Source organism: Porcisia hertigi, chromosome 33 (genome assembly GCF_017918235.1).
Source record: "Porcisia hertigi strain C119 chromosome 33, whole genome shotgun sequence".
In the NCBI taxonomy this organism is placed as follows: Eukaryota; Euglenozoa; class Kinetoplastea; order Trypanosomatida; family Trypanosomatidae; genus Porcisia; species Porcisia hertigi.
Genome location: NC_090592.1, coordinates 292,795 through 308,391, shown reverse-complemented (window position 1 = coordinate 308,391; position 15,597 = coordinate 292,795). Strand labels below are relative to the sequence as shown.

The window sequence follows — 15,597 nt, the reverse complement described above, 5'->3', positions numbered from 1 at the left end:
GCCGCCGCCACCAGCAACTCAGAAGATATGTAATAGAAGGTAAATGTGCGTCATGCGGATCTGAAACACGGACCATATCAGCTTCATCTCGGTCGCTGGCAGCAGCACAGAACGAAGCAGCAACGAGGGGGGGAGGGGGGCCTGCCTGGTGCACGTACACACACAAACACACATATGCTTTGTCTTTGCCAGTCAGCACCGCTCGGCATCACACAGGCACCGCAGCTGCAGCCGCCGCTCAGCGACACCGATACCCGCAAAGGCAGCAGTGGCGCAGAGGGGCGCAGCAGCAGCGACAGCACCGTGAAAACGTCAGTTGGTTAATTCTGCTCTTTTGGAAGATGAGAGGAGCGCTCTTCACGCATCATCAGCAAAGCTCACAAAGCGCACGCGTGAACACACACACACACACGAACAGCAAGCACTCCGCGTGGTTGAAGCGCCACACAGCAGCACCCTACAGGCGCGCACATATCTGGGGGTTGCGAGATAGGGTCATACCTACGAGGTGCAAGGAGTCATGCCCAACCGACAACACCGTGTTGCAAGTAGCGAAGAGGGGTGAGGGGGAGGGGAGAAGGGGAGAAGGGGACAGGGGGGAGGTAGGGCGTCTCGAAGAGGAGCAGTGCGTCACAGCAACTGCCAACGTACACGCAGCCACACACACGTGCGCACCGCCGCCGCCGCCACCAGCAACTCAGAAGATATGTAATAGAAGGTAAATGTGCGTCATGCGGATCTGAAACACGGACCATATCAGCTTCATCTCGGTCGCTGGCAGCAGCACAGAACGAAGCAGCAACGAGGGGGGGAGGGGGGCCTGCCTGGTGCACATACACACACACACACACACACATTGGGGGTGTCGTGGGTGCTGCAGAGAAAGGAGGCGCAAAGTGTGTGCGAGGTGCATCATAGCGTGGACGGCGACAGAAAGTGTCTCTGAAAAGATAGTACGTTTGACAGCAACAAAGTAGTGATTTGTGTGTTTTTGAAGTTGGGAAGGAAACATTGAGGTGAATCCCACGTACTTCTGACGTCCGCGTTACCCACGGTTCAAACCAGTTTCACAGAGGGCATATGAAGCTCTCGTGCTGAGGCTTGTCGGTGCTGCTTGCACAGAGGTATCCTGTGGGGCAGAGGTGGGTGAACGGGGCATAGAAAACATGAGCGATGCGAATGATCAGATGAAAACCGGTGTGTGTGTGTGTCTGTGTGTGGGTGTATCGAACTGTTTTTCTTTTTTTTTGGGGGGGTCAAAAGAAAACACACGCGCAGCAGGTCAAAGAAGCGCATTTTAAACTCTGAGGAACCGCGCGACAGCCAGTCCCAGGAGCGTGCCTTTTGATGGTTCTGCGAGGTATTCCACCATCCGCTCGCGAACCAGGGCATTGGATGCGTTTTCCTCCGCTGCCATTTTCAGTGTTGTGCCCTTTGCCCCATGGCGGGGTGCGGGATGGCAACTGGGGGCTGAGGAAGACAAAGCGCGCACGGCGCGTTGCAGCGCGCTGATATCCGTTGGGGAAAACTCGGCGTGCAGGCCACCTGCCACATCGTGACCCCGCCTTCGCCAGCGTCGACTCAGCCGCTTCAACTGCGTTGATGCATAGCGCAGTGGATGCGAGCCCCAGGAAGGTACTAGATCCTTCGCCACCACCGTTCTGTCGACGGCTCGATAACGAAAGGCGTTCCCCACCTTCTGAGTCAGAAAGACACCCTGAGGAAAGAAGTAAAGAACATCAAGTGGAGATGTGTTGATGCCGACCACTCGCACATTCTTGGGGAGCCGTTCCAAGACCCATCGCTCAAAACAGTAGGGCGAAAGGCACGACTGGGCAGGGGAGTAAAGCAATTCACAGGTGTAGAAGCGGTTCTCCAGTGTTTCTCGCACAGCCTCTAAAAACACAGTATGGCGGGAGGTGTTCTTCGCAGTCATGTTCAAGTCCTCGGGCATGAGCCAGTCCCCGAGCGACCGAGCCGACGCCAACATGACCTCGCAAACGGACATGGACGAGAAACAGGCTGCTTTAGGGCATCGCTGTGGTTGGAAATGCGAGACCTCAGGCCCCCCTTTGCCGTCGCGGCTGCTGTGATTATTCACAGCTCCCTCAGTCTTGTCGGCGCCGCCCTCTCTCGTTGGAGCGTCAACGGCCGCCGTGGGGCCCACTGTCATCCACTCTACAGCCCCAACGCTCTGTGTGTCGAAAGCGTCTTGGAGAAGCCGCACCTCGTCCTGCAGCTGCCGTACGTACCACCCAGCAGTGACATGACCCTCCACCAGTACAGTACACGGGGCCGCCTGTACGATGCGCGCTGCCCAATCGCGCAACACCGCAACCGAGTACCCTTTGAAGTCTCTGGGGGGCATCAACACAAGTACACTGCGCCAGCACCACGGTGGAAAATAGGGTCGGTACGAAGCCACCTCGTCTTCAGTGAGCAGAGATACCGATACGAATTGTTTGACCATAAACTCCTCGAGCAGCCACCGCACGTAGGCAATCACCAGTGGGTGGTTGCTGCTGACATCCACAACCCGCCCCTCGATAAATAGGCTGGAGAGCACGGCAGCGTGTGCCATGACGCAGTAACGCACGAGAAACTCAACCTGAGTCGGCGGTGCGCCACCAGGATCGCCAGCCCGGCGGAACCCTTCAGGCGGAACGTGGATGAAGATGGGCACCGGTGACGCCGTGCCGCCTTCCCTCAGCGGACAACCCTCACCGCGGTTGTAGTTGCCGTGGTAGCGGGCGTCCTCAAGCGGCTCCGGTTCCAGCGAAACAGGCGGTACACGGCGGGATGTATCACACGCGAACTCTAGTGATTCCAGTCGCGTCGAAAATGTGGGAGACAGCTCACCAGCGAGGACATCGGGATGTAGCGAAACGGATTTTTTCATCCACCGGCGACGGCGGCGACTTCGATCACCGCCTGCATACCCCAGGCCTGTCAGTCGAGCTGGCATTTCGTCGTCAGCACTCGCCCGTGGCAGGATCCCCTGCACCTGCTGCAACTGCACCCCCCGGCTCAGGCGAGCTTGGTGGCGACCATGCAGCACGCGCCCCGCATCCAGCGTCACGGTGGATTCTGTCGCTGCGTCCTCGATGGTCTCAGACGTCTCGGCGTCCCACGTGTGAGGCGCCGGGATTTGTTCTGCCGTCGGGTTAAGCAGTGGATTCATCCTTGTGGACACGGTGGTGTGGGCATCGACCCAGTACTCGCTCAAACGAGTTGGAAAGACGTCCGCCACAGCATATTTCTGTAGACGACGCACAGAGGCAAACGGAAGCCGCGTTCGCGCCAATGTGTCCTGAACATCCCGCAAGCAGCGGATCCAAAGAAGCAGCGAAAGACAAAGATGGAGGCGCGCTGCGTAGGGGAGCGCGCGGCACAGCTGGCAATGTGACTCTGTGGACTCTGCCGTGAAGTGAACCTGTGGATCCGTCCCTCCTAATACGGACGCGACGCCGCGGCTGTCACAAAAGATGGGGGTCGACTTGCACGCCATCTCGCGCGCATCTGAGGAGGACAAATCGAGAGGCTTCTCGATCAAGTACGCTCCACGTCGGCCAAGGTCTACGAGAGAGGTCCAGCGCTCCACTGGGTGCATACGCATCCACATGGCACGCCGCAGCTTGGTGGTGCGGGAAGAGGTGGCCGTAGGACCGTCTTCTTGCTGGTGGGAATGCGGATCGTGCAGAAATCGGCACACACACGCGAGCGCGGCCGCCGAAGCGCAACGCTCAGATGCACCAACAAATGAATCACGCTGAACGTACACGCGCCATCGTCGACTGGAAGCAAAAAGCCGGAACATAAGCGCAGTGACACGGGAAAAAAAAACAAGTTAAAACGCGACAATGTCTGCGTCAAACTGGGTGCTCACGCCCGTCAGCGACCACTGGAAGAAAGGAAGAGGACCAGATAGCCTTGGAACGCGTGGTGTATGGAGACCGCACAGCTTTACTTCCGCATGAACACAGGGAACTGTTCCCCGGCACACCCTCTCCTCCCTGGCTCTTCAACTCGGAACGATGTGACCACGTCTCTCCGCTAGCGTCTGACCTATGGAACCCACACAGCCTGAAAGGGCACATCTGACGTCGTCAAAGGCAGCAAAAAGCTACAGGGGGGGGGGAAGGAGGGGCGATCAGGGGCGTTCGCTTAGTATGAATGAAGGTGTTCCCCAACTGTGTTTTTGGGCGCACCAAGTTTCTAGTGCAAAGCAACAACAAGTGCAGGACCGCGGGTTCAAAAGATGAGGAGGTGTAAAAATATCACGTGCAAAGACTGCAGCGTTCCTCATGAAGAGTCACATGAACAGACGACTTCGTGTCTCCCTGCCCCCGCAACACCTTCCTTGGAGTCGTTACTCTAGCACTTTCGCCCCTGGTACGTGAGAGCAGTGAATTTCTGTGAACGGGTGTCTGTGTGTCAGTTTGTGTTTCCTATCGAGCGAAGAGGGGATGACAACAGGAGCAGCGACTGTCAGGGGGCCATCGTGCATTAAGAGAATCGGGGAGATCCACGAGTGCGCTGGAACGTCGTTCTCTCGATGGGTATAAAGCGCACTAAAGGAAGGGAGTGGGGGAGAGAAGGGGGGTGGGGGTACTCCACTCTCTCCCTGCAAGCGCACAGTTTTGTTGGCATCACACAGACGTGCAAGAGCGTTGAAAGCATGTGGTAAAACATCAGCGGCTTTTGCCCCCCCTCTTCCTCTCCCCAACGTGCGATCGCCTTCCCTTGTCCACTCTCTACTATGCCTCGGGTGCACGGTCGATATATATATATATATATATCGTGTATGTTTTGTTTCGTTGCCCCCATTCTGTTGTGTGGGGGAGGGGGGGATCAAGTGAATCATGTCATCTAAACAAAGTCTAGAGTTGTATTGCTGTGGCTGGCAGCCAGGGGGTAAGAGGTGTGTTCGAGGGAGGGGGCCACCGTCCAGGCATGTGTTAGCTTGCTTGTGTATGATGCCCCTTCCCCCCCCCCTAACCTTCCATTCAAGTTTTCTTTTTTGTGGGGAGGGAACTGCGCAAAGAAGACATACGCACGCACACATGCATGAGCCTACACAGATCCTTCCCGCACAAGCGCGCATTCGCGCGTGTGTACCGCGAGGAGCAGTACAACGTCCTTTTATGTCCCTGGGCTTCCATGCAACATATTGCCCCTCACTTGCAGTCGCGAATCCTCGCGGCGTAGTCCTTGAAATCCAGTGTTTTTCCCTCGAGAACTTCCTGGTGTACAAGCTCCTTGATGACGCGCAGCTGCTCTCGCTTCTCTGAAACGGCGGCACACGACAAGACGTACTGCTCATACACATTCCTGGATTCCGCTACAAACGCCGTGTACCGAGAGTTGCGTTCTCGCTCCTCTTGGGCCCGCTTCGCTGCAGCAGCCTCGCTGGCCGCCTTCTTGGCCTCTGCGGCGCGCAGCGACGGTAGAAGCCATGGTTTGCTGTAGTTGAGCCACGGCTTCTGCCTCTGTGCTGAGTCGGCCGCATCGCCTGCGGAGGGGCTGGAGCACGTGGTCGGTGTTTCTGCCCCACCCCCATTCGGTTGACTCACAGCAGAAGCACCGGCGGCAGATGACGAAAGCGGTGAGTGGTGGTGCGCGTCGGTGGCAACAGGTATGGGAGTGAGGGCCGGAGCACAACGCAGCACGTGATCAGCAGGAAGCGGCGGGCAGTCGCGCACTGACACGCACACGCCCGCTTCGTCATGCTCACTTTGTCGTGGGTGAAGGTAGGGTTCTCCCGACTGCAGATGCCGGTGCACGACGCGCAGTGCGGCTGCGTCGTGATCGGAAGCAGGCATAAACCGCAACGAAAGACTATAGAGCCAGTGTTGTACCTTTAAGTGCTCCACTATACAAGCCGCGCAGTTCTGCAGCCGCTCGGGGTGCAGTGCCGACAGAGGCGCGTCCGGGAGCGCTAGTGAACGTGCGCTTTGGCAAAAAACGTGCAAGTTCCCCTGACGCTGAGAAAACAAAGGATTTGCTGACCAATTCAAGAGCGAAAGATCAATGCACTTGTTTGGGAAGCAGGCGGACAGCACCAAGGCGTAATCGGCACCCGTATAAAGGTAGGGCGGCAACCACCGCAGAGAGTTCGTGTGCTGGTGACCTGCAGCTGTAGCCGCAGCATAGGCCTCTCTTCCCTGACGTACCGCCTCCGTTTGGTGCACCAACGGAAGATGAGCGGTGTTGCGAAGCATAAACGTCGCGATTTCCTCCCTCGTTGGCGGCCGCGCGCATTGGCTTGGTTGCACAGTGGAGGGACTCGCAGAGGATGACATGACACCCCTCTCCTTATAACAAACCCGCTGACTACACCCCTCAATGTAGTGGAGCCACCTGTAAAAGTCGAAAACGGTCTCCGTAGGGAAGAGGAGAAGCAAAGCCAGGCAAAAGAGGGAGCACACAGAACAGTGAGTTGTTTCAAAACGATTCAATCTGCCCTGTCCGCAGAAGTCTGCCCTCTTCTCTTGATCGATTGCTCTACAGATGCGAGAAAGTCGAGGATAACCCAAGGTGGGGCCCCGTCAAAACCCCACACACAGACCAATGGGGGAGCGCGAGACGTACACACAACCGGGAAGACAATTGAAAAAAAAAAACTCTACCAGAACGAGATGGTGATAATGGCGATGTTGGTTGACCTTCAGCCGTCAGCGCATCAGAGACTTCTTGTGTTTTTTTATTTTTCTGGCACTGGCCCCCATACCTACCCCGCTCATTCGTGATGAGGTGTGGCTGTGCACGCCCCACAGGAGTTCGTGTGTCGGGCTGAGGTGCGCACTTGTGGTGCCACAAAATATGCGGTGTAGTAGAGCACCCCCGTCAGTGGAACGACTGGTGTTCGAGAGGAAGGAAGGGGATCGTCGGAGGCAAAAAAAAAAGAAAAGAAACTGCGGGAGAATATCCATGACAAACACATGGCCGCGTCAGTAGAGAGACTGAGTACGGGTCAGGGTTCAGGAGATCACAACGTATCACGCAAGCCTCGCCGGTGAAACCGTATGTGCATCGCCCCCCCCCCCTCTAAGACGCCCCAGTTAGGATAGTGTGCAACCTGATCCACCTCGCGTGGGCGTGCGTCAGTCAACACCGACGAAGGTGTCTCTTCATTCACACAAACACTTGACGAGTCCTTTTAGCTTTCTGTACACTATTACTCACCACTATCCCCACTTCATCATCTTGGCGCGTGTGACAACGTGAGGTAGACAACAGGGGGAGGGGGGAGGACGCCAGTTCAAATCTAGAACAGATCGCGCAATAAACTCGTGTCATCCTCTTCGGCGCGCGGCGCTTTCTCGCCAACGGAACGACCGTATCCCTCTTTCACCGGGCGCGTCTGTAACCACTTCTCGATGGGATGTGGAGTTGACACATCGCTCGAGAAGGCACCATGGACCACCACCTCTCCAGAGCTGAGGCCGGCAAAAACGCAGCCGTCAGTACGACTAGTATCGGCACATGCGCAAAGGACGTCCTCGTCCTGCTTGCCGGCCCGCCAGACCAAGGTCGAGTCGAGCCGGCCACCTTTTGCAAAGCGGTACTGGACTACGTGGCCGCCCCTGGCCTGCCTGTAGCCGGAACGGCTTGTGCCTGTCATCATCGTCGAAGAGTCACCACCGCATCCAATCGACAGAACAGTCGTGTCGAGCACGTGAGGCAGATCAGTAGCCACCTCCTGTACCACGGCGTGTGAGAGAGCGCCATCACTGCTGCCAGAAAGCTGGCGGAGGTCAATCATCTTTACAGTGCTGCCCAGACGCACGGCAAGCCCGTAGCTGCCGGACGCGCAAGAGTCACCAGCGCCCTTGGCGCGCATCTCCATCATACCACCGACGTGCTTTTCTAGGAAGGCGTCCTCCTCCGTCGCCTTACCAAGTCCTGCCGGTGATGTGGCGGTGTACATGTCCACGGTGGCGATGGCCCCACCGGGGCGGTACTTGACCCTGCTGTCCCACATTTGCACTCGGCCATCCTGCCCCCCGCTTGCAAAAACGCGCCCCGATCCGCTGTGAAAACCATCGAGGCTGGCCACACTCTCCACAACATGAGTGTCTGTGACCTGCCCCGAACCGTGCTTCACCGTGTAGACACTGCGCTGCTTGAACGTGGTGCTGCTCCATAGACGCACCGTCCCGTCTTGGCCGCCTGTGAAGAAAGAGGCAGCATCGTGGGTGTGCGCAGCGACGCATGTGACCGGGGCGCGATGGCCCTTGCACTGAACAACGTCCATTAAACCACGCTCTCCGATCGCACAGTAGCCCAACTGCTCTCCCGACGCCCGCACCAGGGCCGGGCTGTCGCCGTCCTGGCAAGCGACGAAGTAGCTGCCATCTTTCGCGCAAGCCAAGGCGATAATGGGCTGCAACCCCGAGATACGGTTCACAAACGGTGTAAGCACTCGCGTAGGCTGTACGCGATGCGACTTGAGAGGAGCAGTGAAGTCCCACATACACAGTTGTCCATCCTCACTACCAGCGCACAGAGTCGTACCAGCCGGATTAAGAGTGAGGCAGCGGACGCGGCCCTTGATATCGCTGTGCAAGCGGTAGCCACCGTCAGCGTTGCCGTTGAGATCCGGTAGGGCTGGCAAAGAGGAAGACGGAAGCACCGAAGCCGTCTTCGCAGCAGAGGACAGAGCGGACGTCTCGGAAAGAGTTCCTGCAGATGGATGCTCCGAGGTTGTCCTGAACAGCGATGCAATAGGGGAAGACGCTACGCCATCGCTAGTAGGGAGTGGCGCAGTGGTTGTGTGGACGATCACCTCTGCAGGGTCGTACTCGTCTTCGCTGCTTCTGCTGCTCATGAGGCCTGCGACCCCTCTCTCTTCCGTCAGTGGGTGAATGCAACTTTTGTGTGTGTGCGGTGTGGGTGGGTGTGTGTGGGGGGATAAGAGGGGTGAGGAGCATGAATGAAGAGTAGAGAAGCATTTTGTTTAAATACAAACCGAAGACGTCCGTGATGTGACGCACATATGCCCACACACCACCACACGTCTCATTTATGCCAGCAACGGTCTGACGCTAACGAGGTTCACACCTGCGTCCGCATAAGCGGAGTGCTCATGAACGCACCACGGGAACAAACACCGGCCGCGTGCAGCCACCGCGGCCGGGTCCATAGTTGCAGAGCGGGCCGCCTACAGTACAGCAACCAACTACTTCAGCGAATCACCCGCAACGCCCCACTTGAGAGTGATGATCGCAACTGGAGTAGCCCCAAGGAAACGGTGTGCTGTAACACTTCGCTCATTTTTTTTCCTCAGTGTAAAGCAAAAAGAAGAAAGAAAAAAAAGAAGCCAAAGAAACGAGAGTGAGTACAACGAAGCACGTCCATCAGTGCTATCGACGGGGCTACTCATCTGAAGGAGCTGTCAGGAAGGCGAGCCCACTACACCAGCACCTACTACGAGAGCGCACACTCGCGTACTATGTGCTTTACCAGTTCCAGCGGTGCGGCATGTCACCCGGCTTCACCGTAAAGACAGAGCGCAGGTAACCGGCCTTCTCCTTGCCCAGAGGATCTTTCTTGATGGCCTGGATGAGAGCGGCGTCGATCTTCTTCTGGAGCTGGGCGCGCGCGTCCGAGACAACGGTCTTCTTCTCTGCCTTGGAGGTCTTCTTGGCGGCCTTCTCCGCCTTTGCCTTCTGCTTGTCGCCCATGAAGTCGCCCTCGCTCTTGACCGCCTTCTCCGCCTTGGGGCGCTGGAACACCTCAGGGGTGATGAGTGCGGTGTCAACGCTGGAAACGTCGACCTTGGTGCTCGTGGCGATCACGTAGCGGGAGTCGATACGACGGATGGGGACACCGTTGTACTTCATTGGACCAGAGACAACTAGCGGACCGTTGTGCGGCAGCTGCTTCAGGATCACAGCGCGACGACCGCGGAAGCGGCCAGCGAGGATGATCGCGATGGCGCCGGGAGCACAGCTCTTGCGCAGAGTTGTGTACTCGGGGCTCTTGCGCGACACCTTCTTCGCGGCCCTCTTCTTCGCAGCAGCCGCAGCGGGCTTGGTGGCGGTCATTCGAAAAAGCTCGCGTGGAATCCAAAACTGCGCGAACAGAACCACAAAACGATGAGGGGGAAAAATTGAATAAGAAAGCACACACCAGTGTGTAGGAGAGCGCGGTCAAAAGAGTCAGAGAGAGAAAAGCGAAAGAGTCGCAGGGGGGTGGAAGAGAAAAGAGTGCGCGTGTGCGTACGCATATGCGTGAAGTAGGAGATACCTGGAGAATGAGATGCCAAGCAGCTGTGTGCGGACGACGCAAAGGTGCGCATGCAAACCGCACGGGGCTAACGAATGATGCGCGGCAAAATCGAGCCGAGCAAAGCTCATCTAACACCATGTTTATTTTCCCTTCACATATACCGAGTGTTATGGTACCCCGGAATGCGCAACGACGACGCACAAGTCACAGTTCGGTGTGTGCCACATGACGCCATTTTTCAATGTGAAGCAGCCGACTACCCTCGCATCGGTCTCATGCATATTTGGCGCACACGTACACACACACGTCATTCCCTCACCTGTACAGTACAAGTCGCCGGGGGGAGCGCGAGGAAAGAATATGGAGACGAGTGTGTGTGTGTGTGTGTGTGTGTGTGTGTGTGTGTGTGTGTGCAAATACTGAATGTGACCGGGGCCATGGAAAAAGAAGGGTCACACGAACAGGGGCTGACACAACGATCCAACGAAAAAAATGCCCTAAACCCCGCTCCAGACATCCGCCTCCCCCTCTTCTCTCCCCTCCTCTCGCCAGTCCCCAACCGCTCTTCTGCTTTGTACGATTGCGAAGAAGCAATCAGAAAAGATAAAAGCTGTTGAGCACGAAAACCGCTTTGATCACCAGTGAAATCGCAAGGAGAAAAAAAAGAGAGAAGGGGGAGGCAAGCCCGAAAAAACCAGGCAGGTGGCCCTATGAACATATCCCGCCTTGCACGCATCACATCTTCAGGTGTGGATGAGGCGAAAATCGCCGCTGTCAAACGCATAAACGGGAAACGGGAAACCGATGGCCTACACGGATGTACCTGACTGGGAGGGGACGAGGAGGAGGAGAAGGGTTAAGAGGGGGACTTATGATAATGTTGCAAAGAAGTACTACTTTTCCGTTTAGCTGCAGAAATTGCGAACGCCCACGCCCCGTGGATCCTTTCCAAAGGAACAACACAAGGAAAGACCATGGAATGCAAATGAGTGGTGTCTCACATGACCCAAAAAAAAGGCAACACCGGACACACACACGTACACACACACACACACACACATTCGTTTAACGGTCGCGATTGACGAGATAGAAAACCACTGACACCACCATCTGTGCTGCAGCAAAGCAAAAGAAAAGTGCGGCTGCATTCTGTGGCTTCATTACCGGGGACAAAATGAGGCCCAAGAAGCCGCTCGCGCTGGAGGCGAGCCAATAAAGCCCCATGACTGTCCCCTTCATCCGCTCTGGGGCGTCACGGTACGCAACCTCCATTACCGTCGGGTCCACGAAGGCAGAGGCAAAGCCTTGCAGAACATACGGAATTACCAACCACCCCACCGAAAGCTTTTGCTGACCGACGTGCAGCACGTAGGTGTCTTCATCTTTATAGTAGCCGCGTATATTGATGAAGCACTGCAAACAGCCGCACCACATCATGGTGGTGCACATACACACAAAACCTGCCACAATGCGAAGACAGGCAGAGGGAACACGGTTCTGCAGAACGCGCGGAAGCAGCCATCGATCCCAAAGAACCAATAAGAGCAGCGTTGTCAGAGTGTTGATGTTGTTGAAAATCTCCCCAGGCACGAGCGGCGGCAGATCCAGCGCCGCCGCCAAGTACATGATGTTAGTGCTGAACTGGTTGCAGATCAACCAGTAGATGGGCAAAGCAATGAAATCCTTGCAGATATTCAACGACGTGCGACATTCTGCCACCCAGAGCGAGATGGAATCGGTGCCACCGTCCAACTCCCCTAGCGGGGTGCCGCTGATGGGAGAAGACGCAGCCGAGATGGGCACTTCGGAGGCAGCAGTGTCGTTGTTACCAATGGAATGATGGGTAGCGAATGCGGCCCCCTCTGCCTCAGGTAGGACTGGCTGCAGTCTCATCCATGCATAATCGAGCCAATCACGGGGAGCAGAGAGATCATCAGATCCGTCTGACACCACTTTTGCGTTGCCTCGCAGCACAGCCCACCTGTTTCGAAGTGCGAGCACGAGCACGCGGACGAAGACGAAGGTGGGTGTTGCCGCGTTGCGAGGCAACCTGGCAAAGTTCCGGTAAAGAACAATACCGCCTAGGCTGACCGACGTGGACGCCAGTAGGAAGGTGTAGTAATAGCCAGTCGTGTACTCCTTGCTCCCCTGCACGAGGCGACGGCTCTCGATATTACGCAGGAGCGGGGCAACAAAGATGCCAACGAGGCCGCCACAGTTTGCGATCCAGTAGGCGTACACAAACAAACGGGAAAGGGCCGCCTTCACCTGTTCCTCCTGAGAGAGAGTCGTGGCATCCTCTAGACTGACAGCAGTGCCATACGACAAGGGATCGCCCTTTGACACGGGACTCAATGTTCCGGTCGCATCTGCAGTGACACTCTTGCCCGCCACATCCGCTAACGAGGCCATCTCACGTGTGGAGGGAACAAAAGTCTTCGCAAGACTTGCGGCACCCTCCTCCGTCTCTGCCTGCTCGTCGTCCAATATGATTGGTGCAGTCATGAAGGCACTGTGATAGTGTAACACGACACAGTCTGCCATGATAGGATTGGTGCAGACTTTCATTGAGCCGTATCCGATGCTAAACCCCACGAGCGAGAAAGCGAATAGTACCCGGCTACCCCACGTCACCCCATGAGGAAAAGAGGTGTAGAACCAAGGGGTGGCTGAAAGACACAGAAGCAGCAGCGATGCTGCGTAGACAGCCAACGCAACGGCCAGCACACATGGCCTACCAGTCCGACTATCCGCCCATCCCGACGCTGCGAACGCCGCAGAAGGGATAAGTATGTACACGATGTTGACTAGCGCATTCGCCCATGCGGGACCTGTCTGGAGCATCACGGTGCAGTACGTGAACAGGGAAAAAGAGACCGCGTAGAAGCCGAGACGCTCCACAAACTCAATACCGAGCACGGCCCAGCTCCCGGCGGGGAGCCCTAAAAACAAGCTCATATAGCCGGATGTGTTCCCTCCCCCTCCGAGTGGCTATGCGTGTAATACGTTCCAGTTGTGGAGCAAGCCGTCGAGAGCAGAGAGCCAGTGTGGCTTTCACTTCTAGTACGTTTTCGCACACAGTGAGCCACAGCGCAAGGGTAATGAACTGGAGTCCTTGGTGGGGGGGGGGGGGGGAGGGAGCGAAAAAATGAGGCCGATATGGAAAGAAAGAGGACACGCATCATGCTCAGGCTGATCGCGGAGTAGAAAAACGAAGAGCCTGAGACACCTGCAAGACAAGCGGAAGTGATGCAGTACAAACAACACACCCTACACAGAGAGAGACAAATATGTACATCTGTGTGATCTGTGCACCGCGTTCTGCACTCCTCCTCCCCTACACAAATCGCACTGTTTGTAAATGTCTGGTTTCCTTATTTTCTGCAGAGAGGGTCAAGTGGGCCTCGCTCCGCCGCCCCCCCCCCCCGCAGCACAACTCAAATGTGTGCAGGGATGCGGATGTGGTTACACGAGTGGCAGAAAACTGAGTTTTTTTGCGCCAGGTATTACGCGTAAAATAAACAAGAGTGTGACACGAGGTGCGTTTATGAGGTCCGGTGGAGGGGGGAAGGGGAAGGGGGGTCCGTTTAACCGTTGAGGGCAGGACAAGGCTACGTTCACGTGGACTGTGTGTATCAGCAGAGGGGTGTTGGTGGGTATTAACAAGAGCCACTGCGAAGGAAGAAACAAGTGACGGGAGAAGGTAGTCGAGAGCACCCCTCACCCACTCCAAAGCGGTGCGTGGAAATGAAAACCCAGCTGCGCTCAGGAAAATCACCATGAACATGACAACCGAGAACAGGCGTGGGCTGAGATGAGAGCGTGAAGGCAGCCATGTGTAGGTGACAGGCTAGGCATGTGCGTATCGCAACGCCGGCCACTCCTTTCTACCCTCTACCCACCCCACTCCCTTCCTCCCGGTTTTGTTCTCCTTCCAGACGTACCAACTCAAATCTCACGCAACGCGGCGGACTTTGAGGCGCTCTAGAAGCTCGCTGGTTTTGTTCACAACGTGCAAAACCGGCATTAGCTGTGGCATTTCGTACGACTCTGCTCGGAACACCTCAATTAAGGGCCAGCTCTGATCGATCTCGTAACACCGCACATCGTTCACGCCGTCATCAATCCTATAGAAGACCACAATATCGTCGAGCTTTCGGTATCGCCCGCAGTCATCCCACGGGAAGGGCATGAGCTCCTCGACGAGCTCTGCGGCGCACACGTCGCACGCAACATCGTGCATGATATCTGTCTGTTGGTACTCATCGTACATGAAGAGCAGTGGGACGTGTAGCATGCCATCCGTGTCGAAGTACGGCTTTGGGTTTCCGTAGACACCCATCTGCTCACTCGTCACCTCCGCTTTGGGGGAGATCTTGATGCCACTGGAGGTGATGGCGCGCGCCACATTCGACACTTTTGCGGCCTGCGAGTGCGCCGTGCGCCGCTGCTTCGCTTCCTCTGATCCCTTCTTATCTTTGGCCACCACACACTCCTTTTCCAAATCTGCAAACTCCGCCTGTGTCGCGGCGTCCATGGGTGGGTCAATGACACGGCATCCCTTCTCCAGTAGTTGAAGCCCCATGTCATACTTCTTCAGCGCCAGTGCACTTTTTGCAGCTCGGTAGTACGCCTTTCGGTAGTTTGGGTTGAGGATGATAGATCGCTGTGCGTCTTCGAGTGCGTGGCCGTAGTTCCCGATGATGAACTGAGCGAGGCTACGGTTAGCGTAGATGACGGAGGTTAGCTTCGTGTCTTTACCCTTTGCCTGAAGAGCCTCTGTGTAACTGTAGCATGCAGCGCGTGCGAGATTCTCACGTCGCTCTTGATCGGGATTGAGAGCCATGTTCAAGGCGCGGTTGCCGTGCTCTTTTCGATTCTCGGCAATCTCATCTGGCGGCACCTCGTCGTACACAATAGACGCGAGAGCCGCACAGTTGGCGTTCTTGTCAATATCCTCTTGTGTAATGCTCTCCATGAAGAACGGCATAGTTTCCCAGGCGTCTGGGTCGATCTGGTAGTTGCCGCGCCGGTTCCAAATCTCGTCGATCTCATTCTGGAGCAGGTCAATGTGCTCCTCCTGCTCCGAGGTCAGCGACTCGGAGTTGACGAGGCCGCGCAGCATGGTAACAGAGAAAATACCAGATTAAAAAAGGGGGGGGACAAATCCTCGTCTGCTGGGGGGAGAGTAGGGGGGGTATAGATAAAACACCAGAGGAATACGGAGACGCAACACGAATAGAGCCGAGGAGAACACGTGGCCGTAAGGAAGAGACACGGGGAGACCAGGGCCACTGTAAAGTGTATACGTGGAAAGTGAGACGATTCAAAGTGTGCGGAAAATTGAGGGTTTTTTTGGGGGGG

General features: G+C 56.3%; 5 protein-coding genes across 5 annotated transcripts; all 5 read right to left on the bottom strand.

The window, feature by feature from the left end:
* Positions 1 to 1,297: 1,297 nt before the first annotated feature.
* Positions 1,298 to 3,817, bottom strand: JKF63_02089 (uncharacterized protein; the record flags this gene model as incomplete). The annotated part of the gene is made up of 1 exon (XM_067898131.1): positions 1,298 to 3,817. One exon carries the CDS (start codon positions 3,815 to 3,817, stop codon positions 1,298 to 1,300), a length of 2,520 nt encoding a protein of 839 aa, XP_067754288.1.
* A 1,360-nt stretch (positions 3,818 to 5,177) lies between these two features.
* Positions 5,178 to 6,302, bottom strand: JKF63_02088 (uncharacterized protein; the record flags this gene model as incomplete). Its single annotated transcript, XM_067898130.1, has 1 exon — positions 5,178 to 6,302. The coding sequence occupies one exon, from the start codon at positions 6,300 to 6,302 to the stop codon at positions 5,178 to 5,180; it is 1,125 nt and encodes a 374-aa protein (XP_067754287.1).
* Positions 6,303 to 9,461: 3,159 nt separating this feature from the next.
* JKF63_02086 (uncharacterized protein) lies at positions 9,462 to 10,049 on the bottom strand (the record flags this gene model as incomplete). Its single annotated transcript, XM_067898129.1, has 1 exon — positions 9,462 to 10,049. One exon carries the CDS (start codon positions 10,047 to 10,049, stop codon positions 9,462 to 9,464), a length of 588 nt encoding a protein of 195 aa, XP_067754286.1.
* Positions 10,050 to 11,298: 1,249 nt separating this feature from the next.
* Positions 11,299 to 13,191, bottom strand: JKF63_02085 (uncharacterized protein; the record flags this gene model as incomplete). Its single annotated transcript, XM_067898128.1, has 1 exon — positions 11,299 to 13,191. The coding sequence occupies one exon, from the start codon at positions 13,189 to 13,191 to the stop codon at positions 11,299 to 11,301; it is 1,893 nt and encodes a 630-aa protein (XP_067754285.1).
* Positions 13,192 to 14,188: 997 nt separating this feature from the next.
* Positions 14,189 to 15,358, bottom strand: JKF63_02084 (uncharacterized protein; the record flags this gene model as incomplete). The annotated part of the gene is made up of 1 exon (XM_067898127.1): positions 14,189 to 15,358. The coding sequence occupies one exon, from the start codon at positions 15,356 to 15,358 to the stop codon at positions 14,189 to 14,191; it is 1,170 nt and encodes a 389-aa protein (XP_067754284.1).
* Between the last annotated feature and the right edge of the window lie 239 nt (positions 15,359 to 15,597).